Source organism: Plectropomus leopardus, chromosome 19 (assembly GCF_026936395.1).
Source record: "Plectropomus leopardus strain MGB_pleo_1.0 chromosome 19, ASM2693639v1, whole genome shotgun sequence".
Lineage (NCBI taxonomy): Eukaryota > Metazoa > Chordata > Actinopteri > Perciformes > Serranidae > Plectropomus > Plectropomus leopardus.
This window is the reverse complement of record NC_142194.1, coordinates 9,224,516-9,252,281: the sequence shown is the minus strand read 5'-3', so window position 1 is coordinate 9,252,281 and position 27,766 is coordinate 9,224,516. Positions and strand designations below refer to the sequence as shown.

General features: G+C 39.8%; 1 protein-coding gene and 1 long non-coding RNA gene across 2 annotated transcripts; one reads left to right on the top strand and one right to left on the bottom strand.

Annotated features, from left to right (window-relative positions):
- Positions 1–154: 154 nt before the first annotated feature.
- On the top strand, positions 155–27,766 carry glud1b (glutamate dehydrogenase 1b). The gene is made up of 13 exons (XM_042508030.2): positions 155–706; positions 6,526–6,606; positions 7,625–7,680; positions 8,439–8,502; positions 10,021–10,115; positions 12,363–12,542; positions 16,489–16,626; positions 17,422–17,559; positions 17,675–17,755; positions 18,971–19,094; positions 22,998–23,089; positions 25,436–25,498; positions 26,670–27,766. Exons 1-13 carry the CDS (start codon positions 310–312, stop codon positions 26,787–26,789), a joined length of 1,629 nt encoding a protein of 542 aa, XP_042363964.1. The 5' UTR covers positions 155–309; the 3' UTR covers positions 26,790–27,766.
- On the bottom strand, positions 18,709–22,954 carry LOC121958871 (uncharacterized). The gene is made up of 3 exons (XR_006106868.2): positions 22,632–22,954; positions 21,410–21,485; positions 18,709–21,318 (listed from the first exon to the last, which is right to left on the bottom strand). It is a non-coding gene; the product is annotated as an uncharacterized LOC121958871 (long non-coding RNA).

The following is a 27,766-nucleotide window of genomic DNA, read 5'->3' as shown; positions in this document are numbered from 1 at the left end:
ATTTTTTATTTCACCGTTTTCAGTGGTGCAGACTCGGGAACGCGCACTGTCAGTTGCTTGGCGCGGGCGCGCGCTGCGTTGGTCCTCCTCCTCGTGCGCTCAGAGGAGTCCCCGCTGCCCTCCTTGGCTCGCGCTGCCTTTTAAAGCAAACGGACACAGTATGTCACTCCCCACTCGGCCAGAGGACGGGACACGGTGAGGAGCTACTGTGTCGCTCATTTTATCCCCCTCTCCTGTCGTCATCCCCATTGTCCTTGTCGTTTAGTTGCCTTGTCATTAGTTCGTCTCTACGGTTAGCTAGTTTCAGTCATGTATCGGTATTTCGGGGAGCTGCTGAGCCGCTCTGCGGGCAGTGCCCTGGCCTCGGGGTGCGTTGATTCCGCTCTCCCTGCTTCCTCGTCCCTGATGAGGGTCCGTCGCTATGCCGACGCGGCGGACAAGCCCGACGACCCCAATTTCTTCAAGATGGTCGAGGGCTTCTTTGACCGCGGCGTCAGCATCGTGGAGGACAAGCTGGTGGAAGATCTGAAGACCAGGGAGACCCCCGAGCAGAAGAGGAACCGTGTGCGGGGCATCCTGCGCATCATCAAGCCATGTAACCACGTCCTGAGCGTGTCTTTCCCCATCAGGAGGGATAACGGAGAGTGGGAGGTGGTGGAGGGCTACCGCGCCCAGCACAGCCAGCACAGGACACCCTGCAAAGGGGGTAAGAACTGAGCAAAGCCGCCCTAAATGGCCCTTATGTTAGCTAGCTTAGCCAGCTACTTAGCATCAGTTAGCTAGTAAAAACACAACACACAGCTGCTGACAGCTGCTAACGGTACCGTTTACCGTTAAGTTACAGCCTCGGTGTAGCTAACCACACTCAGCCACATCCTTGTTTTCACAAAGGCAGCTCAACGGTATTTGTGCGGTTCGTTTACCGATTTTACAACTCGCACAGCTCGCAGAGACTTTTGTGCAGTTTACAGTGACCTTCCTGCTCACCTGAAGGTATAATGTTACTGTTGTTTGGTAGCTCGCAGGCTAGCAGCAAGCTAGCCGCCAAACAAAAACATGCTTTGTTACTCTTGCACAACAATTCTGCTAGTTTCTCATAACCCAGTGGTTCAAAACTGGATGGATGCACTAATCTGTGTTTTGTCATCACTGTAGTGGCCTACCGTTATCCTTATTTGTGTGTCAGGTGTAAGGTGTGATGGAGAGGGCAGACCTAAAGGCATCTGTTAATTTATTTATTCTATTTAAAAGGGACCATGTACACTTTAAAACAGGAATGTAACCGGTAGATACACAGAGTTATATTATTTCTTATATGATAGCCCAGCTGGTCAGAAGAAAGACACAGTACAATGTCTTAATAATATTAAGTTGTGCAAAAAAGAGAGTAGAAAAAACCTCAAACAACACATGCAATAGCACATGATATAAAGTGAGAATAAGAAGACAATTCAACATGAAACTACACAGAAAGCACATCACACAGTAGTGTATCATAAGTGAGGCAAAGTGTTTCACTGATATGTAGGTTTTACAGAAAAAGCTGATTGCTCAAATTCAGTGCTACGAAATGGTATTTCACAGTCTCGTACATCTGGTGTTGTTTCATTGAGCACGACAGGCTTTCTCACATGTGCTGCACAATGGTTGACTACTGGAGATGATTTGCTCCAGCGCTGTCAGGTGATTCATACACATGGGCAAAGTCAGGCAGGCGTGAAAGGCAAGGCAGATGTACTCCGATGTACTCATTTTGGACAAACACTAAAATTTCCAAAGCTTTATGCGTAAATGTGTCAACCCCGGGCAGAATATGATGTATAACATGACAAAGTGACATTTGCTCTTTGGTTCAAAGTTCAAGGTTCAAAGCAGAGGCATTATGGGCTACAGCTGCAGTGCACTCTGGGTAGTAGTGAGTTGAGGGATATAATGTGCTTTTTGAAGAAGTTTGCCTTCAAGGAATCTGCAAAAGAGGGATATTTTTGGTAGATTGTTAGGAAAAACATTGTCCTGTAGTTTAAAATGAATAGATTTCTGCCAGAAAGAGTTCCACGTGTGTTTGATGTATAGGAAGTGAGGAGGTGTAAGAGCTGGGGAGGGGGTGGTTGTATTTCCAGGCACTCCTATTTGTCAGTGGCGTGACAGGTGGGGGAGGGTGCTATAGAGAGGAGGCATTCTCAGCCGAAAAGAGACATGCCATTCAGTCAAAGGGCATGTTTGAATGGTGTGGTGCAGACGCTGGCCTTGTATTAACACTATGACACTCTGACATTGTACCTGCTGGAAGGAGCAAATGTAGACCTATTCTGAGGAGGCATATTTCTGCTGAAGACATATGCAGGCTCTGTGTTGCTTACGCATGAATTGATTAAAAAAAACAACAAAAAAACCCCCTTTGAAGCCTGAGCATAAGACGTGGCCCGAACATAAGACATAGCAGGAAATAAGTTTTTTTTTTTTTTTTTAAAAAATCAAAGAAAATCAGCTAAAAAATGAGCAAAATAAATAATTAAAAATTAAAAAAAAAACCAAACTGAACAAACAAAAACAACAGTCAAAACAATGATCTAAGAAAGAGCTATTTATATATGATTGTAGATATATCAACATAGAATTATAATATATACATGATTTTATAATTATAAAATTCTGAGCAAACATAAATTACAAACAGAAACAAAGAAGAAAATGACCTAAATAGTGCTGAAAAAATATGAATATGGATATATGTATTTATCTTATATTTATCTAATATTTTTTCAGCAACATAATTTTAAATGTAAAATAATTATAATTATAAATATAGTTTTGTGGACATTTTTCCACTATATTTGTGGCAGTTCTCTGATAATCCTCCCCTCTTTTTTAAAACTAATTTTTTAGGTAATTTTCTTGTCATATGCTAGTAATTTCTTGCAATTTGTATGACATTTCTTGCCACGCTGCTCATTGCCTTTTTCCTGATGTTTTCAAAAAATCGAAGTACTTTGCTTAGCTTTCAAAGAGACAAGTAGCCTGTGAAAGGCATCTGAATGTAGCACAAGAAAACTGATGTCGATCCAGGTTAGAAAGGGTTAACTGTCTGAGTGCCTCATTCATGGCACTCATTTAAAATATCTATTACAGATATCTCCCTCAAACAGCTTAACAGAAATGGTTCAGGCTTTCCAGTCAGTGAGAGATCACCCAGAGAAGCCATATAGGTAAAATCAATAATATAATTGCCTCTATCAAGCTTCTATCTGCCGTGTTAGTAAGTATTAACAAATATCTTCCACATTCTTATGTTGCCCAATTCAGGTCCAAGGTGCTGTTAACCATTATCCACAAAACACAGCAAATGTTAACTTAAAATTTGTTATTATTTAGTGGCACAAAACAAGTGGAAAAATTGCCACTTTATTTGTTGTAGTGGTCCATTAATGTCCTATTGATCCTCTATGCCATAGGAGTAAGATCCCTTATTTTTCGGTGGGTTTAATCATTAATACAGTGTGTAGACCCTTGCTCATGCTCAGATCAAACTGCAAAGTGCAAAGGCTGTTTTTGTGTGTGCATGTGTCGCTTATACACCCCCTTTTCAGGGCCACACAGAGCAACAGCTGCTGGGCTTTGACCACACTGCTCTTTGCCGCCTCCCGAATGACTGTCTAAACTCGGGAATATCATGTGGTGTGTGTGCATGCATGGTTTGTTCACACAGCCCTTAAAGATAGTTTATGGAAAGTTGTCCTTTTTTTAGAAAAAAAAAGTACAAGTCACTCAAGTTTTGTTAAGTCTGCTATATTAGCAGCATCCTTCTCCTTTCTGTGCAGAAGTGGAATAAATTGTGGGATATTTCATGTTACTATTGTCAGTGGAAACCGTAAGTGCAGCAGTATGCTGACATTGCATAGCTATGGAGGTATGCCCTTCACTTTTTGAAAGTTAAAGACAAATTATATTTTTTATAACTTTGTCATTCACATCAGCTGTTTAAGAGACCTCACCAGCACTACAGTAAAATTATTTCTTTTTCAACATCTTTTACACGTCACTACCATTTGTTCAGCTTCTAATTGCATAAAGTTATATGCCTTATTAAAATATCAAGCTTTAAAAACGATTATGTGTGCCTAACAGACCAAAAAAGTAATTATGAGAAGAAACATTGAAGGAAGGAGGGAAAAATATCTTGCAACGAAAATGCACCAATTTTAGGAATTTTAGGACATCTTTTGGATTGTAGGACATTTCTTAGGTTTTTGTGTTTCTAGGATATTAGGACGATTCCAGGATTTTAGGACATTTCTAGGAATTTTGGACACAGGATTTTAGGAAATTTCTGGGACTTTTGGACATTTCTAGGATTTTAGGACATTAGAGGCTTAGCTAGGACCTTTCTGTAGGATGTGTGGATCATCCACTGGCATTTTTTTAAATAAAAAAGCTCTGTTTTTCTGCTGTTTTATGCACTCTTTTTATATACTTACAGTACAAAAAATATTCCCAATGTAAATCATCTGTATTTGTGAATTCAAAAATGGTCGGGGGCCAGATTTGGCCCGTTGGCTGTAAGTTCAGTATAACTAGCCTTGCGGCTTTGAGGAAGAATGCTCAGTGTGAAATCAGGCCTTCAGACTTGACTGTTGAAATGAAACTTTCCTGACTGCTGCAGCAACTGTACTGTTCAGCGTGGGCTGAGTTTATTTCCAAAAAATCTGTCCTTCCTTTTAGAGGAATGTGTTTACAGATGTGTTTTGGGTCTGGTTGCTGTGCGGAGCTGTTGCTTGGGAAGATAAATGGGTGGTTGAATGGGGGATGGGTGGGCTGCCAGGCTTCGTTTTCTCGTTTAATTTGATCAGTGAGCTCCAGATTGTTTTGTGTTGGCCTGAAGTAACTCAGCTGATCTTTGGCTGATTGGAAAGAAAGATGAAAGGAGCGCACCACAGCAGCACTCCTAAAGATGAAGCTTTAATTTGGGAGGTTTGATCTTTTCCTTTGACTGGGATAACACAGATGGAAGTTGGTGGACACAAAGTCATGTTAATGAGTGGCACTTAAAGATGACATCATAATGGGTGGGCTTTCACTTGAGCTCCCTGTGTTTTTTTTTGCTTCCAGTCGAACACATTAAAAGTGACACACACTGTGCCCCTAAAAGCAGTTAGCTGTCTCCTCTGTGTGCTGTTTGCCCTTGGGTTGCTCCTTGCAAGCTAACTATGGATGAGCTATATTTGGAACTGCTGGACAATCGCTCTCTCTCCCTCTTTCCCTCTTTCTCTCTCTTACAAACACACACACACACACACACACACACACACACACACACACACACACACACACACACACACACACAGTGCCAATAAGATGAAATAGTGGCACATGGGCAGCCTGGCTATATGCTCTCATGGGATACCGCACACAGGCTGACTCACCCATGTTACCATGGCGACTGTAGTAAACCCTAGACAACAGGAAGGAATGACTGAAGCTTGGGGGTGGGGGTCAAAAAGAAGAGCTAGGATTGGTTGTGGTCTCCACCTGCCTATCGCTGCTACTGTGACGGGCAGGCACAATCATTGACCTCTGACCTGCTCATGTGGTCTCGTGTGGTTGCAGAGAACAAAAAGTGTTTCTCAACAATTAAGATTGCTTCCACCAAGTTGGTCCCTACAGAGACTTGGCAACACTCTTCCCTACGTTTAGCTTTACTTTAATGGAACACATTTACGGCGAAAACAATGTATAGTGTCAACTTACAGTACTTTCTTTAAAAGCATAATGCACCATCTGCAATGCTGTCACTTTGCTCTACGCCATTTTTAAAGGGCGAACATGGCCAAAAACCCAGAATGCATCAGTATCCCTGCCATATGAAAGTCAGAGCAAACTTGAATTAGGCGTTGTATATCTTGTATGAGTGAAGAAACTTGATTTCCCTTTTCTCACCTCAGATTTGTTCAGAAACAGATTCGGGTGAAATAACTTAACCTTTACCCACATAATTTCCTTTTTTCCCATTTTGGGGAACAGGACCAGTTCATGTGCACAAAGGTTTGTAGGTTCTTTAGGAGCACTGGGGGTACACACTGGCATCCAGTGGAGGACTTGAAATCATCCTTTTGCATGATTTGGTGATGAAGCATCCTTGAAATGCATCCATTTAATGATCCTTTCTTGACTTTTAGAAGCACCTACTGTGATAACCGGTCCAGTCCAGTCTCAGTCCAGTGCTCCTTCTCTGCTAATCATTCCCCTTTTTCTGTTGTTGGGCTGCACATGTAGTGGAGACACTGTCAGTGTAATGATTTTCCAATGTTGCAATCTCAACCTTTAATCAATATGCAAGGCACTTGAACTCATAAACTAGCATATAATGAAAAAACATCACACAAACCTTTCGGTATATATGGTACAGATGTTTTATCATACAAAAACCCCAATTTGAACAACTCTTGATACATCTTGGTTATTTGCAGATTTTCTTCATGTGTTGACTGTGTTGTAAACTGCTCCCTGTATGTGTGTGTTTTCCCCCAGGTATCCGTTATAGCACAGATGTGTCTGTGGATGAGGTGAAAGCCCTGGCTTCTCTGATGACCTACAAGTGTGCTGTTGTTGGTAAGTATTAAAGTCTTAGCCTTCTGCAAAGCCTCCTGTGGGTTTTCCCCTCATCTCCACATATGTATTAAGACCACATCCACATCAATACATTTTTTAGTAAAAAAGAAAACACTCTCTGTAAGTGTTTCAGCACACTTTCAGAATTATTCTCTGTTTACATTAACACTGGAAACATATCACATTACCATTCACGTTCACTGAGCATGCGTGTATATGGGAAGCAGGTTCTCTACTCTGCAACTGGTTGCTTAGTTGTAGAAAATACTAAAAAGATGGGGAAAAAGAAGAAGAAGAAGAGATTTTTTTGCTTGTACCTACGGCAAGGTGAAACTGTTACTTAAAGTAACATAATTATGGTGGTCAAGGCGGCAGGATACAGCATTGGAGGCAGGGCCCCCGGTCGTTCCTGTGAGAGTTTCTCAGTGGTGCATGAATCTCAAACGGACCAACTGTTGCATATAAAATTACTCGCATGATCTGCACTGATTCAGCATCATTGGGCCAAAAGAGCAGGTGAACTAGAGACTTGCGGTTGTTGAGTGCAGTCTTATATTTTAAAAAATGGTTTCATGATTCAATAATAGCAATAAAAATGTCTTTAGCCAAAAATACTCCTGTTGACATTGCTTTATGGGTAATTCTGATTGATGGTAGTAATAATATTAATTCTGTATTACGATGATACTGCAATATTTTCTGACATAGTTATACTCCTATGAAAATCCCATACCGTTGCTACACTAGTGTAGATTTAGCATAATAATATTTATCAACACAAAAGTGTAACAGTGTGGATGTAGCCCAATACTGTTTGTCCTGTCACTGCTTTTGACAGCATTTGCCAGGATGTTTTGCAACAGTGCCAAAAAAATGATCTCCATCTTTTGCTTTGCTTCTTGTCCTACTGATTACACACCAAGAAATGTGAATCTACATGTATATCTAAATGTCATGTGTGCTTGGCAGAAGCATGTGAATGTTTCTCTGGTTTTAAAAGTGCATTATTCTCCTTCAGATGTGCCATTTGGGGGAGCCAAAGCTGGAGTCAAGATCAACCCCAGGAATTACTCTGTAAGCCCTCTAAAGTCAATCCTTCTCCCCCACACTCTCTCATAGAGAGATACAGACACGCTTAGCTATGCTATAATGTCCATAGGAAAGCAACAAAGCCTGAGATAAGCTAGCAGCCGTCGGACGGATATCAGTTTTCCCTGTGTTTCTTTGTCTCTTTCCCACATCCGAATAAACATAGATGATGATTTAATCACACTGGAATGCAAAGGCAGGGCTGCTGGTGCTTTTTATTTAGTGCTTTTTGGTTAAGGAGAAGACGGAATAATTAAAGAGAGAGGAAGAAATGGGAGAAAGAGCTTACATTCAACTGTTCAAGCAGATAACCAAACGTGTCTGTATTTAGATTTGAATTTTAGTTTAAGGGCTGAAGGTGCTACAGTGTGAGTGGGTTACCAGATGTATACATTACATTTTGTGCCTTCCTGCCCTGCCTTTTATAGGATTATGTAAATGGATTTTTGTATGTCTACTGATGGATACTGTGGAAGAACACTCTTGAAGGTCACTGGCTGCTGCCTCAGAGTTAACTGGAAGGAAAACCCTGAACAAAAAGCTCACAGTTTTGTCAAAATGACAGAAGCATCTTTCTGAAAACAAAATGGAAACTGTTGCTTTATATGGTTTGGATTGCTTTCAGAAATACCCAGTGTCTTTCTCTTTTTTGTATCCTTTTTGTTAAATAACTTCCCTTCCTCAAATGTCTCATTGCACTGTAACTAAGCAACATGTTTTTAAACTCTGTCTGTCTGTTGCAGGATAATGAGCTGGAGAAGATTACCAGGAGATTCACTATCGAGCTGGCCAAGAAGGGTTTTATTGGTGAGTTTTTCTGTGTGAATTTAAACAGTTGTTTAAATGGATAACTGTTAAAAGATATATCACAAACTGGAGGCAGTTTTCATCTGTCACCACGCTTGGCATTTGGTGCGGGACAGGGCCCTTAATGTTATTTGACGCACTTAGAAATGTGGCAGCGAGAGGCGAATGTGTCCGCCCAGAGAAGTAAACATTTCCTGTCATCCAGCGTTGTTTATTCAGGTTGGGGTCGCTCAGGGAGTGCTTGTGTCAACTGAAGAGGGAGGCAGTGGACAATGGAGAAAGAGAAGCAGGGGATTAAGCTAAAAGTTCAGCTCATACCTGATTTTTACAGGTAGATCTCCATATACATGTAGATATTTGTTGGTTGGACATGAGCTACTTGAGTCATAGCTAAAACCCGACCAATGCTGGATTTTCAGGGTGATACTGATATTGGTATTATATATATTGATCTTTATTTTTTGGCCGGTTATCCCTCAGATATGGTTAACAATGCATAATGGACACAGGATATTTTACAGTTTAACAATGAACTGGGAATTTTATAATTATAAATTTCTCTAAGCATCTTTTTCTGCGTTGCATTCTCTTACTAATAAACTTTTCATATTGTGCATATCGGACAGCATATGAGCCAATGGGCCAGTATCAGGTGATAAAATTGCCTGATCGATATATTGGCCAGCCAGGCAGGTACATTAACTGAGTAAATGACCTTATCCTCCCCTTTTTCTTGCTGTAATCGGCATGACATTCTTTGATGGTGACACAGAATTTCAAAATAAAGGCGTCAAGATGATGATACCAATTGATGTTTCCACTTTGCATAAGTGATATTGGATTGTTGATTGTTGAACCAGTACATCAATCAAGATTGATGATGGTTTCACCTCCAGTGTTGACTGTTGAGCAAGGCCACATATAAACACATGCACTGGTTCAGCAGGTTAACAGCCCCTATACAGCCGGTTTGTGTTTTCACCTCTGCTGGACGCATGTTAATGTTTATAATGTGTTCAGTTCAAACACAGCAAAGAGAAATGTGACGCTGTCTGTTATATGCTTTTGGATGTCAATAGTTGTGTCATTTTGTGAAGTTTTAAACAAGCACCCCTAAGTTGTATTTTTTTTTTTTTTTTTTTTATACATCCTGGATGCAAAGCGGCATTCACTGCACACATCACTGCCTTATTCTGTCAGTGTGAGTTTAACAAGCTCAAGCTGCCATCACCCACCTCTCTGCATGCACACATGTGTTTTGTCTATTGTCTGTTTTGTCCCTGACACAAGGACACAAAGCCTGGCTCTTGCATTTCGCCCTGTCACCCAAATTTGTCAGTATTATAACCTTCATTCAATCTTTTTGGACCTAGTTACCAACAAGACTGAAACCTGTTTTGGGAGAAAAATTTGTTGCGTTAACCATCCAGTGTGTGAAGTGTGTCCTCGTGTGCATCCCTGCAGTGTGATTGAGATGCCTGACTAACTCTCCCTCTCCTGCCCGTCTTCCTTCACCAGGACCTGGCATCGATGTCCCGGCCCCAGACATGAGCACAGGAGAGAGGGAAATGTCCTGGATCGCCGACACATACGCCAACACCATTGCACACACTGTGAGTTCTCCGGCATAAACAGCCAGTCTGTGTGACTTGGCTGGTTCTTGGTACAAATTTTAAAGTAGGTCAAGTTAAAAACAAGGAGTGAGTCACATGTAAAGCATGAGCAGTGGTTTCCTGCCTTTCCTTTCTCGGTCGACCACTGAGAAATTTCCCTCTGTTTTTAAAGCAGCTTTGTGTGCTTGTGTTATCAGTTAATAATTCTTGTATCAAAACCAGTCAAACAGGGCTTGTTTAACTAAAGATGGAAAATATTTACCCTTGTGTGACTTAAAGTATGCATTCATATGTATATCACAGCTGCTTTAGTATTTATCTGAAGAATCAAAACTAACAGTTGTCAAATACTTTTCCTTGAAAGTCAGGGAAAAGTGTAACGTTGAATTAAGAAAAGAGATCTGCACACTGTTTTAAAAGCTCCCATCATTTCTTAATTGTGCAACCTTTTCATCTAACAGAGATATTCATCAGGCATTTTTCAAATCAAAATGTTCAAATATGAAAATGCCTGATGCTGATCTCTGTTCATATCAAAACGTTGCACAATTAAGAATTAATGGGAGCTTTTAATAGTGTGCGGATCTCCCTGTGTCATTAAAATGTTAATGACTACAAACATTTTAAACCATTGTGGTGAATTAATCTTCATTCTTCTACTAAAAATGTAATAATTTCCTGTGTTACTACAACAACTCAACCCCTTTCTTCTCCATGATACTAATGTTCCTTTCTGCTCTCCTCTCACCTTACTTCGTCATGTGCCCTCAGCTCCAGATACCCCCGGCATGGGTTTGGAGTAGGTGACACATTCCTGCTCTGGGTATCTGAGGGCAGAGGATTATGGGTAGTGAGTACTGACATTCAGTCAGTTGCTGCACTTCCTTGCACTGTGGCACTGCACAACATCAAACAGTGTCTATGTCAAGCAGTTAACACTGTGGCTGAAAGCTAAGCTGATGCAGAAAGGAAAGAAAGGTTCAGCACCACTAATGGATAGTCGTTCCCAAAAATCTGACTGTATTGAATACCTTGAAAAACTTTTCTTTCTAAATATAAATTCTTTCTCCTGCAATAACTGTTAATGTCAGTGTTGGTTTTGCAGCTTCTAATGGGTATTTTGGTTGTTGTAGAGTAATGAGTCCTAAAACGCAGAAGTCCTTTAGCCTTTTAGCACTTCCGGTTCCCTCATCTTAAAGTCTATGGATTTTTTAAATGGGTTTTTCGGTAAAATGCCTTAAATAAGGCCTGTGGTTAACACAGGCTAAAGATATTGAGACGTATTGTTCTGCAACAAAATACATCCACTTAAACCTGATTTGAACTTTTAAGGTTTTACTCATCTTAAAAAAGGTGGTTGCTAACAAGAGGATAAATGGGACTACAGTGTTTGTCGGGGACGTTAGACGTCATCACAGCAGACACAGAAACTCATTTTTGCACTGTTGTCAATGATAATCTGTTTTTGAACAAAGTGATGGGAGAAAAAAATGCTTTATTATTATTATTATTATTATTATTATTATTATTATTATTATTATTATTATTATTAATACTCTGATCAATCAAAAAATAATGGAACCATTAATCGATTATCAAAATAATCATTAGTTGCAACCCTAAACTGTACGCTATATTTAGAATTATTTCACTGTTGTACCCTAATGTCAGATAGTGATTTCCAATGGGAAAATAAAGCTGTTGATAAACAGGTATTTAACACTGCTGTACTCAGGAGCTGCTGGTCTCCTGCTGCCGCAATCTGTTGATTTGTTTGTGTTATTGTGTGACTTTAGCATCTAAAAGGGTTAGTTTGGATTCACCAAAGTCACGCAATAACATGAACTAACTAACGGATCGAAGCAGCGTTAGAGCAGCAGCACCTGTGTTCAGGGAGCTAAAATCTCAGTTTTTAGGTGCCTAAATAACATTTTGTTGCAGACTCCGATCCACAGCAGTACATTTCTTAGCTTTTGTGTCAGCCTCCAGCGTGCACAACCCCATTTCCAAAAATCTGAACTATCCCTTTAAGGCCCTAAGAATAGTATGTTTTGGGCTGTGTTTGTTCTCCCAGCTGTTCAAACTTAGCAATGGTGGCTGCCGCTGCTCTCTCATTGCGTTACTAGAGTGGCAAACCCAAATTAAGGCCTCAAAAAATCTCTTGAGGGAGTCGTTAACAACACTGTAAACATAATCATGTATAGTCTATGATCTGTGTGTCCTGATCTGTTCCGTATGTGTGCACAGGACATCAACGCCCATGCATGTGTGACAGGAAAGCCCATCAGCCAGGGAGGAATCCACGGACGTATCTCAGCCACCGGTCGTGGAGTTTTCCACGGCATCGAGAACTTCATCAATGAAGCGTCCTACATGAGCATGCTGGGCCTGACACCTGGATTTCAGGACAAGACCTTCATCATTCAGGTACAAACACACACACACACACACACACACACACACACACACACACACACACACACACACACACACACAGTTTGATCATAGTAGAAACGTTTAAGTTAAAAGGTAGGAGTAAGAGTGGGAACCTCATGATTTTATTCTGATGTAAGATGATTGTTTTTTTCTACACATGATTAAATTTTTCTCATTTGCTTTTTTAAAGATGTAGCATATTTGTAACCATTCACAACTAAAATAAACAGATGAATGTACTTCCATTATATTTTATTAAACAAGTGCAGTAAGATTTTTTTCCCACTCTGAGGTTACATTGCCAAGATGTTTCCCAGCAGCACTGCAAAGAACCAACACGAAAAGTGTGTAGCAGCATCCTTGTAATATATGAACATAGACTGATAGCATAAAACATCTCTCATTCCCTCAGTTATCATCACCAAAAGTCAAGAGGAAGCCTGGTTTAAAATGGGAATATGACGCATATGTTAATGTCCGTTATGTTTTGTCATCCATTTAGTTCAGCCGTAGGGCACATACAGTTTTACGTAATTGTTACAAGCCACCGTAATGTCAAGAATCGAGTCTTAAATGTCTGATTATTGACTTTTCTACATCGAGACACAATCTTTCAAAAGAGAACTGCGATGCATCAAGAAGAGGGCGGATAAGACCCTTAATGTACTGCAGACATTTGTTCACAGATAGTGGCAGGATTTAAGTATTCATTTGAAATCATGATGAGGGGTTTTAGAGCTTTAATCAGAGCCATGCCATCTGTTTTAGCCTGGCCATGACCTCCTCATACTGAGCAGACAGCAGCGAACTGTTCCTTAGTTTATAAGAAATGATGATTCAGTAAGAGAGTCGCAGCAATTAGTAGTCTTTTGGTAGAAGCTTTGTAGCTGCTTAAATTCCTGCATGCCGAGCTGTTTGAGTCAGGTATGTTTGGTTAGTAAGCTCATTTAAAAAAAAACATTTTTATAGTAGTGTCAAGGAGTAAAGGGGCTATATTTTGCTTTTCCTTATTTTTTGTCATATATGTAAGTTTACAGTGTTGGAAGTTCAAATTAAATGTGGCCAGAGTTTCAAATATTGCGTCAGGCTTGAGATGGTCTTTAATACCTCGATTCCAATTTTTTTTTCTTTTCTTCTGCGACAATCTGATGTCAGATTGTGATGTATTTTTTTATGGTCAACTGTGCCAAGCATGCCACTCACAAGTGTTTATGTTACAGGTCTACATGTAGCTACATGCTAAGTTCAGGAAAACATTTAATCTTGGTGGCTGATATTGTTAATTTCACATCACATTTTGTCTAGTTGTTAAGATTTTGATTTAGAAGTTTTTATTGGTGATTTTTTTTTACAGTAGAAAATATTGCTATACTCAGCTACAGTCATTCCCTGGGTACTAGCACACTGCTACATGTGGCCACATGCTAACATCAGGATTACATATTATCTTGGTTGCCAATGTTGGTAATTTCTCTTTTGATCATAATGCAGCTGGAACAAACATTTTGATTTAGAAGCTTTTATTAATGATTTTTTATGATAGAGAGTGCTGTTATTCAGTGCTGATGAATGTATTCTTTCACATTAAAACATATCAACATGTTTGAGTAGAAACTCAAAGTACAAGTATGGGCCTGAAAATTAGCATAAAGGCTCCCCTTTAAATGTAGTCAATGTTATCTTGTTGGGAAAAATAACTTAAAAGTCTTAAACAAAGAGGCAGTAGATAGCAACAGAACAACAATACCTGTGATTCAAACTGTAAATCTGTTAGAAGAGAAGCGCATCTGTGGTGACAAAAAAGCCATAGAGCAGTATTCCCCTTAGCAGTTTCACTTCCATGTGTCACATGGCAGCTCCTCACATGTCACACACTCTCACACCAACACTGACACATGGACAGAGAAGCCCAAGGCCCGGGCCTCCGCTGCTTTCCTAGAATGCTTCTATAATTACCTTTACCCTCACTGTGCTATACCAACAATGTAATGTGGTATTATTGATGTCATCCCTGTATGTTTAGATGCTTTTCACACAAAAAGAATGTCTGTGTAACGTTTAGACGTATAAAGGCAGATCTGGGGCCAGATTCATAAATATGTGTGTATGTACAAAGACAGAAATGTGCTTTTTTTTCTCCACCAGATTTATGCAGCTGAGCATATGCCTGATTCTGTTTTATTCGTTCTGGAGCTGAGGTGTGCCCAGCTCCATTCGAGCCGAGCAATTTATACCAGATCAGATCAGACTGACAGATGAGAGGAGCAGCTGCTTCAGAACCGGGGAAATGCGAAGTTTTAGACCGAGCTAAATGAACGATTGAGTTACACTTTCACTGTGCCTGATGTTCTGCTGCTTTGTCTGTGCCCAGAGTATGCTCTGTGCTCCGACAGTGTGGTGGTGCAATCAATAACCGACGGTATGTTTATTCCAAAAGTGTTTGTTATAAACCGTCCAGCTCCGAAAAATAGAAAATCAATGGCAGCAAATAAACAAATCCTGCATTGTTTCTTCGTAAGTTTTGTGCAAGTGCATTGTTAATACATCGGTCCCTGCTTTTACTTCATACTGCACATTTAAATGTATTTTTCTAGCTTTCATAGAGATTTAGAAAGAGGCAGATGTTTTTTCAACTACAGTAAAATAACAATTAGAGATGTGGGAAGGGGATGACGTCTGCAGAGGGGTATTTGAGTGAGGGATGATAAGGGCATCACTGAGGAGGTGAAGAAGTGGTGACAGCGGCTGAATCATGACGTGGATGCTCAAAGAGCTAATCCCTGTGTGTGTGTGTGTGTGCGTTTGAGGATTATGTAGTGCTGAGATTAGATTTTCTTAGAGATTTATTGGTGAGAGAGGAGAGAGCAGATTTCTAGTGTGCAATCAAGATCAAAACGGTTTTAAAAAAATGAGCTCAGAAGTTGTCTCTTTGTATTCCTGTTATCTCGCGGTTCTGTTACATCCGAGTTAGGTGTATATGATGACGATACTGTAGATACCGTTGATACCCAATTTACAGCCCACAGGCCAAATCTGGCTGCCAAAAGGGTGCTGGGTGGCCTCAACCAATTTCTAATTCACAATAAAAATTAAAGTGATTCATAAAGGGAATTGTTTTTGTACTTTTAGTATACATGAGGTGCCAGAGTGCATGAAATGGCAACAAAAAAGGATCCTTCACACCCCCAGGTCCTAGCAAGGCCCCTAATGTCCTAAAATCCCAGAAATGTCCTTAAATGCTAGTAATGCCTTAAAATCCAAGAAATGTTCTTAAAATCTAAAGATTGTCCTCAAATCCAAGAAACATCCTAAAATCCTAGAAACATGTATGGGGCTGCTGCGACTGGCCCCTGGCCTTCTGTCATTTTCCAAAAGTAGCCCCCATGTAAACCACGTTGAGTATCCTTGCTGTAGAGTACATACCATAAAATGACATAAATAGAGGAACCTCGAGGGTACAGTTGGAGGTTGCTATCCTTTAATCTGTGATAGTTTGAAATCCTTATGGGTAATATTTCAAATCAGTTCATCATCTTATTGAAATATTGTACTTACAGGAGCCTCTCATCAGCAATGAGCAATGTTTTCTTGACATGTATTTATGTACATTTTAGATCGTAACCAGGCAACAGAACAGTTTGCTCTTGACAGCAGGCCCCTCTCTTGTTTTAGTTTATTTGTCCTCCACATATACACGAAATATTTTAAACATATGGCACCTGTCTGAGGTCTAATTTCAGCTTCAATTGATGATGATGTTGTGACCTAAACCGGCCACACGGTGGCACCAACGTGTTCTGAATCACACTTCATAATTGAGTGAAATAGGGTGTGACAGTTTTAAAGGTTTACAGCGAATATTATTTAATGGGTAAAATGTGATAATCATAGTGTTGTTGGAGTGTGGAGATATTAAACTTTTTGTGACTTTTCACAGGGCTTTGGTAATGTGGGTCTCCACTCCATGAGGTACCTGCACAGGTTTGGGGCCAAGTGTGTGGGCATCGGTGAGATTGATGGAGCCATCTACAACCCAGAGGGCATCGACCCCAAACAGCTGGAGGACTACAAACTGGTACCTGCACAGCCCCCCCGCCCCAACTCCTGTCTCCTTTTACCTTTATATGACTCATATATGTCATACTCATATTGTCTTTGGTTTTGTCCTCTGTTTCTTCCTCTCAAGATAGTTTCTTTTTAGTCTAAGTGATTCATTATTTACATGATCACTGTCAGATGACTCTTCTACCCGTGGAAATACATTTTTCCCATATTTTACCTCTATTTAAAAATTTCGATATGTCTGTAAAGGACGGTTTGTTTGAAATTTTTCATTATTTTTAAAGTATTTTCAAACCCCTAAAAAACAAAATATGTACTGACAAACAAAACAGTACATACATATGGAGGAACAAAAACTCTATTTAATTATACAAATACTCTATTTGTTACCTTATGAGGAATACCACAGAGAAGGAAAAAAGAAAGTATTAATATTTGTAATTTTCAGCTAAAATGTAATTCCACTTGAACATACATCGATGCATTCATACATATGTTATATTCGTATACTCTATAGCCCTGCTTCGCAGCATTTTTTTTTCTTTGGGGACCCCTTTTATATCGTGACGTAAACTGATGACGCCTGAAAAAGTGACATACTTTCTGAATATTTCATATTATATTCAATGTATCTCAATAACAGAACAACTGATAAACTTCATAATTACCTTAAATTGTGAACGTTATAACTGCAGGAAGTTTGTGTAAAATGAATGATTTGGACAGATTTTGAGCAGATTATTTCCTGTGAATACTCCATCAGAGATGAGTTTTTACCTAATACCTACTGTCTCTGTACTTTCTGCAGGAACACGGCACCATCGTGGGCTTCCCAGGAGCCAAACCCTATGACGGAAACATTCTGGAAGCCGACTGCCACATCCTGATCCCTGCCGCCGGAGAGAAGCAGCTCACACGTGTTAACGCCCCCAGGATCAAGGCTAAGGTAAAACGCTCACTTTGATTTACCCAAGATCCTTTGTTTCAAGTTGACATTTGACTCCAAATGAGTAAGGACCGGGCAGTTTGTAAAGAGTGTGTTTGTTTTATGTCTTTTTCAGATCATTGCTGAGGGTGCCAACGGTCCCACCACCCCAGATGCTGACAAAATCTTCCTGGAGAACAACGTCATGGTTATTCCTGTAAGCACACACACACACACACACACACACACACACACACACACACACACACACACACACACACACACACACACACACACACAGAAATGTCAGGTCCAACAATTTGCAGTATTTGTATGGAAATGTTTTTTGTGTTATCTTATTTTAAAGTAAATGTTGATTACACACACGTCATATCTATAAAATGATAGCTCCATCTGCATTTAGATTGGCTTCTTATAATAACCCTTTCCCACCAGAATTAGTGAGTAATATGCAGTGTTTATTTCTTAAACAAGAGAAAATAAATAAATAAATAAGGCAATGATGAGTATGCCTCTATCTTGTATCATTTTGTGTTTCTGCTGTGTCACATTTGATGTCACAGACAAGCTGTAAAATGGGTCAGTAAACGGTGAAAAGCAGTGTTAGTGGGTTTTTTTGTCCGGTGGGAAAGGGCTTAAGCCCTGCTTTCACTATGCAATTCTGTCTGCCACCTGGTACGATCTGTGGGGAAATGAAGGCTCGATTTATGACACAGAGAGTGTGTCAAGCATTTGAAAGAGGACAACACTTTTGTTTTTTTCCCCCGGTAGCTATCAGTGGCTATACCTGGTCAGTATCAGTTTTTTTCAATCCCATTAGCAAAAATGGTGGACGATGGAACAGCAAAAGTAATGTCGACTATATACGAGAAGACCCTGAAAATATTTGTAAAACACTAAATTCTGACACCCTTTAACAACTTCAGACCGTGTGGATTTTAGTTACACACGTTTACATTTTGCACGCATACTCCATTTAAGAAATATGACATATCAACAATTCCTTACCTGTCCATGAGAATTAAGATTTCTCACTAATATTTAATGTTTCAACAAGAAAGATACAGAATGTAATATAAATACATACCTAAAAACATGAACATGAAACAACAGAGTAAATAATTCTGAAAACAAGAAGCGAGAGTCATGTAGACGATAACCCAGCCTTTATTGTGAAACAAAAAGATTTATATTCTGATATAGTTTTGCTTGATTTGACACATTTCATCAAACGTATTTCCACAACCCTCTCAAAATAATTACTTCATAAAAACATTTCATTTAAAGTTTATTCCCATCCCTTTATTTTACAGAAAAAAACACTCTTTCCAAATCAAATCTTAAAAACAGTACAGAGGAAATAAAAAAAACAAACAAATGTCTGAGGAGTTTGTGATGTTTCATCCTGCAGGACATGTACCTGAATGCTGGCGGTGTGACAGTGTCTTATTTCGAGTGGCTGAAGAATCTCAACCACGTCAGCTACGGAAGATTGACCTTCAAATATGAGAGGGACTCAAACTACCACCTGCTCAGTGAGTACACAACCGCTCTATTTCCTCCAAAACCTGCCGACAGACCAGAGTGTGCCAGGATCAGAAGACACAATCGGAACATACGTTATTATAATTTTTTTGTATGTGCTGCTGCGACATACGTATATAAAAATCAAACATAGTTGTTTTGTCTCTGCAACTGGAAATGCAGCGTTGATTAGGGGCAATTGTAACAATTTTTGCTTTTGATGTTTACTGAAAAGCCTCTTGAACTATTTGGATACATTTTTTATGTACATAACTTGTGTTCTGCTTTTTAACCTTTAATCAATCAATTGTTTTATTTACAAGCCATGTTAGAGTGACAATCTTAATCAAAATACCTGATGTCAAATGCTGTATCTGCCCCCGTGTGCAGGAGCGATTGTAACAGCATATGGGATATCGGAAGCATTTTAGCAAACATAATTCAACATTTAAGACTGAGTAAAAATGTGCATCTAAAGTCCTTTTCGTGTCAGCGGACGCACTTACGTTTTCCAGTGGAGCAAAATAAAACCTCATTCAACTAAGCACTACTGCTAGAAAAGAAAAACTAGGTTAAACACTGCATGACAAAAAAAATATATAATTGATATTACAACCCAGTTACCTATTAATGAAATATGCTGGTAGAAGAAAGCCCTAAAAATCTATTTATAAGTACTCAACTCTGAGTTTTTTTTTTCTTTTGTCCTTATTCATCAGACGATCTATTTCTCATCAGTTGGTAATATTAATAATAAAACTCCCTCAATTAAGCACTACTGCTAGAAAAGAAAAACTAGGTTAAAGACTGCATGACAAAGAGATTACAAATAGGAAAAAATATATATAATTGATATTACAACCCAGTTACCTATTAATGAAATATGCTGGTAGAAGAAAGCCCTAAAAATCTATTTATAAGTACTCTACTCTGAGTTTGTTTTGTTTTTTTCTCTTTTGTCATCAGAATTTTCTGTTCTATTCATCAGACGATCTATTTCTCATCCGTTGTTCGGGGAGTGTGTGATTGGATTAGGACTTAATATTATCTTGACATTAATGTTATCAAGGTAGCTAATGCAAGGCTAAGTTAACAGAAGGTTGATTACACACTTAGCAAGCTTACTATGGTTCTGCTTTTCTGTGTTTGTTGTGACCGTGGCCTAAGCTAAAGCAGCCGCTGTGATGTCGCCAGCGTTTTTCTGAAAAGTTTAGAGATTTTCAAATAGAAGTGCTCAAAACGGCCACACAGATAAGGCACTAAAAAAAAGACACCAGGCGCAGCATGTTTTTGCACTCTTAATTGGGTATTATTGATTAAAAATGTGCCGGTGCTGAGAAAACACTGGGATGTGGACACAGGCCCTCAGGTGGGGTGGGGTTTGATTGAATTGGGTGGGGTATGGAGAGTGCCTTCACCCTATGGCTCATTAGGACGTTCTTTTTAATTTTTAATGTCCAGTCTGGCAAGTGCCTGTTCTAAGTCAGTCAGAGTTGTTGACAGGGCTGTTTGTTTCATGTCTGGAAATTCTGCCTCAAACTCCTCCACCAGTTGTCCTTCTACCACAACCTTTATACTAGGATATGAAGATATGGTACCTTTTATGGATCTAGAACTGTGCTGGAGTTGGACAAGTCTATCCTGTGTTTTTTCCAGAAGTTCAGGAAATTTTCTCTTCATTTCATCCAGCCATGCTATGACATTTTTGGTATAGAAAATGAGATTCCATTTTCTACCAGCTCGTGTGTCATAATAGAGAGTGTCTTCATTGTCATGCAGTGTTTGCTCTCTATTGAGCTCTTTCTTTCCTTTGGCGCTTCTTGTTTGAGGGTATTCAAAAGGACGAGCTCTACCATCAGTACCACCAGTGCCTGGTCTGACTGTTTGTTTCATTTGTAGAAAATTTTCTTCAAACCTCCCCATTATTTCTTGACCATAAACCAAGACTTTGGCACAAGGATACAAAGTTATGGTACCTTTAGGTTTTTTAGACTCAAAGATGATTCTACCATCCTGCTGAGTTTCCTGAAGTTCAGGGTATTGCTCTCTTATTACATGCAGCCATTCTCTGAAACTTTTGCTGTAAAACATGAGTTCTACATTGCCAGCATTTGTATGTTTAAACAGAGTGTTTTTACTGTGACTCAGTTTCTTCTCTCTGAATGCAGCCCTGTCACGTTCCTCCACACAGTCTTCAGGGTATTTAAAAAGACGAGCATTACCACCAGCAGCCATCTATATTAAAACAAAAATAATTATTATTTTTCACATGCTACTGATAAATGGTACAACACATTCAGTATACAGACTTGCTGTGGTGTTATACCTTGTATTTTTCTTGGTGTTGTGATGCTCTTGATTTCTCTGCGGGATGGCGAATCTTCTGGCTCTGCAGCTGCTTCCTGAAGCCACAGAACAAACCTCAGATCAGGATTTGCGTCAGGTATAGACGTTATGAAACTATTCATAATAGTATATCAAGTCTACCTCCCCCGCTTCCCGCTCTTGTTTTAGCACACGCTGTGTTTGCTGAAATAAGCTTTTACAGAATCGTATTTCTCACACAGTTGTATTTGTTGCACACTGCAACAATATCGGCGCGTGCCGCAACATTTAGATATTTTTGGAGCTGCGTGTCTCTCCCTCTCTCTTATGGCAGAGCCCACTGTGACAACACTAAAGATATATGAATTTATACTGTCAGTGCGTTTAATGTTCTGCTCCTTCGTCTGTGCCCAATCCTTTTCCAACCTAACTTAGTTGCTTTAACTCGCCTCTGCAGCAACAGCACCTTTGTTAGTCTGATCCGATCAGCTCCGATCGAGCCAGCTACAAATTGATCGAGAGGAAGTCTTGAGTGTGAGGATCAAATAGTTTATTCATTAATTTTCATCCCACAAATCAAATAGAAAAAAACTGCTGCTGAGAGAAAAAAACAAAACTCGTAAAAAGTTAAATGTAGAGAAATGTAGAGTTCCATCTATGCTGCGTTCACGGACCTGCAAGAACCCCAGAGTTCAGAGAGGGGACACAGAATGATCACAAAGAGACACACACCCCAAAAAGTAAAGAAGAAACTTTGCCTGTACAGCCCCCCAACCATAGAATGTATTTCTTTTGGAAAAACTAAAATAAATATTCCTAAAGTAAAACACTTATATGACAATTTTTATCTCTCAATCCTCACCTGGCTGTTACACATCTCTTAGGCATGATCCTAACGACTAATTTCCCTCATGTATAAATGGACGTTTAAACTAAAAGCAAGAAACAGTCAAAATTGAGCACAGTTTAATAATCTTTAAGGTTAAACATTGTCAGAAAAAAACATATTATAAGAGCCATTTGAAATTGGTTATCACACTTTTCAGAAACGGAATCATACTTAAAATGCTACTTAAATGTGAGGCACCTTGCACTGTGCGTTAGAGAGAGACAGAGACAGAGACAGACAGAGACACAGGCACAAAGAACAAGAAGATAGAGAGACAGAGGTTTGTGTTTTTTATTTCTTTGAATTGTAAGACTTATAAAACAAATTTACTTACCAATTCAGTGAACAATGATTTCCTGATGGAAAGAGAAGTATTCTTGACGAGTCTGTGGCGGTTCAGGCAGCGTTGCTGATGTTGATGCGTAAATTCAGTGTTCGTTGGTCTGTGCTGATGTGAGGGCTCTGTCCAAGAGAGGAGATCTCTGAGTAATTTTCTTTCTCTGTTTATTATTTATACACTCAGTCTTTTCACAAACAGCCAATCATGAATTGCTATTATTGTTTTTTTTACCATATATGGGGTCATTAGAAAAAGAAGGAGCGTCAAGTTCTAAAACTAGATGAGTCATCACAGTGTGTCTGCGCTGGTATTTTGTTGACGTCTCTTTAAACTTTGCCTTTCATCTGTTTTCTCTTCTAGTGTCTGTGCAAGAAAGTTTAGAGAGGAAGTTTGGCAAGCAGGGGGGACCCATCCCCATCGTACCCACTGCGGACTTCCAGGCCAGAGTCGCTGTGAGTAACCAATGGCCCACTCATGTCAGCGAGGCATGGATGGTTTTCTCCTACTGGCATCGTCTAGCGGTTCGATCCAAGTCTGAGACTGCTTAAAGCTCTCGGCCTTTCCACCAACTCAGCATTTACACATTATCAAACCAGCTGTCTGCCATGTTCACGGAAGCATTGCTGTCTTAAACAGTGTTACAAACTCACTCGGTATTGTTCGACAAGTTTTTCGTATTTTTTAGGATGTGACCAACAGATGTGCTTGTGCGTTGTTCCAGTTGACACTTTTTCGTAAGCGTCACATTTTAAGTGGTCCAATAATTATATGATTAAAAAAACTACAATTATTTAAATAAATGTGGCCAGATTTTTACATGGTTATAAATCTGATTCGTGGATTATTAAATGTTCTGCAGTTTTCTGCAGTGGTCCCTCGTAAATATCTCTGAAAGTGTACTGAAATAGCAAATCATATGACCTAGTTAAGCTATGTTTGAGACTGTGAACATAACTACAAACGGACTACCGCCGGTAAAAAACAAACGTTATGAAAATACAACCCAAGAAATAAGACCTCTATGGGCATGATGGTTCACTGTAAGTTCGGTCCAAAAATTAAATTTTGGAAAGGGATTAATGACATTAGAACTGCTTTGCATACAGTGCCTTGCGAAAGTATTCGGCCCCCTTGAACCTTTCAACCTTTCACCACATTTCAGGCTTCAAACATAAAGAAATAAAATTTTAATTTTTTGTCAAGAATCAACAACAAGTGGGACACAATCGTGAAGTGGAACGAAATTTATTGGATAATTTAAACTTTTTTAACAAATAAAAAACTGAAAAGTGGGGCGTGCAATATTATTCGGCCCCTTTACTTTCAATGCAGCAAACTCACTCCAGAAGTTCAGTGAGGATCTCTGAATGATCCAATGTTGTCCTAAATGACTGATGATGATAAATAGAATCCACCTGTGTGTAATCAAGTCTCCGTATAAATGCACCTGCTCTGTGATAGTCTCAGGGTTCTGTTTAAAGCGCAGAGAGCATCATGAAGACCAAGGAACACACCAGGCAGGTCCGAGATACTGTTGTGGAGGAGTTTAAAGCCGGATTTGGATACAAAAAGATTTCCCAAGCTTTAAACATCTCAAGGAGCACTGTGCAAGCAATCATATTGAAATGGAAGGAGTATCAGACCACTGCAAATCTACCAAGACCCGGCCGTCCCTCCAAACTTTCATCTCAAACAAGGAGAAAACTGATCAGAGATGCAGCCAAGAGGCCCATGATCACTCTGGATGAACTGCAGAGATCTACAGCTGAGGTAGGAGAGTCTGTCCATAGGACAACAATCAGTCGTACACTGCACAAATCTGGCCTTTATGGAAGAGTGGCAAGAAGAAAGCCATTTCTCAAAGATATCCATAAAAAGTCTCGTTTAAAGTTTGCCACAAGCCACCTGGGAGACACACCAAACATGTGGAAGAAGGTGCTCTGGTCAGATGAAACCAAAATCGAACTTTTTGGCCACAATGCAAAACGATATGTTTGGCGTAAAAGCAATACAGCTCATCACCCTGAACACACCATCCCCACTGTCAAACATGGTGGTGGCAGCATCATGGTTTGGGCCTGCTTTTCTTCAGCAGGGACAGGGAAGATGGTTAAAATTGACGGGAAGATGGATGGAGCCAAATACAGGACCATTCTGGAAGAAAACCTGTTGGAGTCTGCACAAGACCTGAGACTGGGACGGAGATTTATCTTCCAACAGGACAATGATCCAAAACATAAAGCCAAATCTACAATGGAATGGTTCACAAATAAACGTATCCAGGTGTTAGAATGGCCAAGTCAAAGTCCAGACCTGAATCCAATCGAGAATCTGTGGAAAGAGCTGAAGACTGCTGTTCACAAACGCTCTCCATCCAACCTCACTGAGCTCGAGCTGTTTTGCAAGGAAGAATGGGCAAGAATTTCAGTCTCTCGATGTGCAAAACTGATAGAAACATACCCCAAGCGACTTGCAGCTGTAATTGGAGCAAAAGGTGGCGCTACAAAGTATTAACGCAAGGGGGCCAAATAATATTGCACGCCCCACTTTTCAGTTTTTTATTTGTTAAAAAAGTTTAAATTACTCAATAAATTTCATTCCACTTCACGATTGTGTCCCACTTGTTGTTGTTTCTTGACAAAAAATTTAAATTTGATATCTTTATGTTTGAAGCCTGAAATGTGGCGAAAGGTTGCAAGGTTCAAGGGGGCCGAATACTTTCGCAAGGCACTGTACATACTGTTTATAGTGTCCTTCTTGAGATTGGCGCTGTGGTTAACATTTATCTTCCTTCCCAGGGTGCCTCTGAGAAAGATATCGTTCACTCTGGGTTGGCCTACACCATGGAGAGATCCGCCCGGGTAAGTCATCGCACGCAACATAACACAGTTCAACCTGTTTTCGTGAGCAGTCCCCTTGTTATCTAGATTGTTAAACTGAGATAAAATGTACGCCTTGCAATTCAGAAATCCGGAAATATGAGCGTAGTGCTGCAGTACTCAGGAATCTTATTTGTTGACGCTGAGATAGACAGATATGACAGAAAAAGTCTATCAGCAGTTAACAATGCTTGAGAAGTCTGTAACAAAACATTCATATGTTGATTCCGATATTCAAGAACACAAACGGCATATTTAATTTTACTTTTACTTACTTCAAACTGCCAGGTAAAAAGACACCAGGCTCTCCTGCTGAAAGCGAGGCCTTAAATGATCGTAGGACTTCCAAGCCTTTGTAAAGACGGCTTAGATGCAGGAGCCAAAACGTAATGCTATGATGAAACTGACACAGCAGTTCAAGTTTCAAGTTCATTTTCAGGTGCACTACAATTACAGACAAGGGCCCTGCCGAGAGCCAGCGTTTTGTTTTGGTTTTGTTCTGGGCTCCCATAGAAACATGGCAGTGCAAAAAGGACTCATTCTTAGCTCAGGAAAACAGTTTTTATCAGTTTCAGGGGAATATAGACTAATGAAAGCATAATTTTGAATATATTTCATTTCTGCCAATAGATCGCCCTAAATCATTCACACTGGACCTTTAAATGAACTTATTATTCACTCTGCTGTTTGTCTATCTGTTTCCAGGTCATGTTAATTGGTTCATTGTGTAATTAGGAATTATTGTTTATATATAGATGGGAGTGCTGACAAATTGTGATTTAATGTAAAAATGTAAAAAAAACAAACCAAACATACTATATACATAATACTTAATGCATAATTATAGGGTCTCTGTCAAAAAAGATTTATAATTACATTTTATGAAGTGAACCTGGTGTTTTCAGCTGGAAAATAGGGCTTTGGTGGTCCCTTACAGTGTTAAATGCCACCAAGCACAAGTCAGCGACTCCTGCTGTAGTTTAGTCGGTTGTCAATTGCACTGAAACAGCTCTGTCCATCTAAGGTAGATTTAAGGTAAGGTAGATTTATTGGTCATTTTTGAAACAAAGTTTAAAGAAACGAAAGGAATATTACAATATTGGAATTACTGTTCGCCAGCATTGTGTAACATATTCTCGTCTGTTTTTTCTAGCAAATCATGCGCACAGCAAGCAAGTACAACCTGGGTCTGGACCTTCGGACGGCCGCCTACGTCAACGCCATTGAGAAGGTCTTCAAAGTGTACAACGAGGCGGGGCTCACTTTCACATAAATGGCCGATCACGACCCGTACCTCCTCTCCCTCCCCCTTGACCCTTCTGCTTTTGATCACCCTCTCTTGCATTCATCCACCCGCAAAATAGCCTTCAGAACATATCACTGTTTACCGCTGTTCTGTAGCTCTACAACAAACACGCACACACACACACACACACACACACACACACACACACACACGCACACACGCTCGCGCGTGCACGCACACGCACAGAGAGCGAGACTTGGCTAGCCTGGTATTTATCCTGTGATCTTTGTGCTGCCATTTTACCGTATCTGCATCTCTATAAATGTTGCCCTAGTCTTGTTTTTGCCTGAGGATAAACTGAGAAAAAGCAGATCGTAAGAGAGGTTGAAAAACCCTCATATACACCTTCATGATATTATCTGGCAGCCATTTTTCTGAGCGCCTATTTTGTCATTGCTGAATGCATGTGACCCCCCCCCGCTGTGACTGTTTCAGTTGACAGCGCTACAGATGCCTTATTTCAGAGAGGTCTGCTCTAAAAGGGAGATAGCCACCAACATTTAACTTTAATGAAAAGGGATTTAGAAGTTACGTAACTTGAATGAATGAAAGAGAATAGTAATTTTATTACACTTGAGTTTTTCCTCATCAGGCCTGAAGGCTAATAAGTTGCCAAGGTTTAGCAATCCCAACAAGGATTTCGTTTTTTCATAGTTAAGTTTTACTGTTCAAAACTGCTCTCCCTCTTCTCATCCCATCCATTTTTTGCGTGCTTTCCCATTGCTTTACATTAAGTATTAGAAGCCGCTTCTCCCGAACTCCTCTGCTGGCCAAGAAAGGGGGGCAGGGAGGGCGTGAGGTGTCACTGTGACAGCCCGTCCCCAGGTTAAATTTTCCTCAGTTTTAATCGTCCACTTCCTCAATATCGAAATTATTTTGGAGGAAATTACTTTTTATTTTTATTTTATTCATTTTATGAAAACCAATAAATGTTGAGAAGAAGA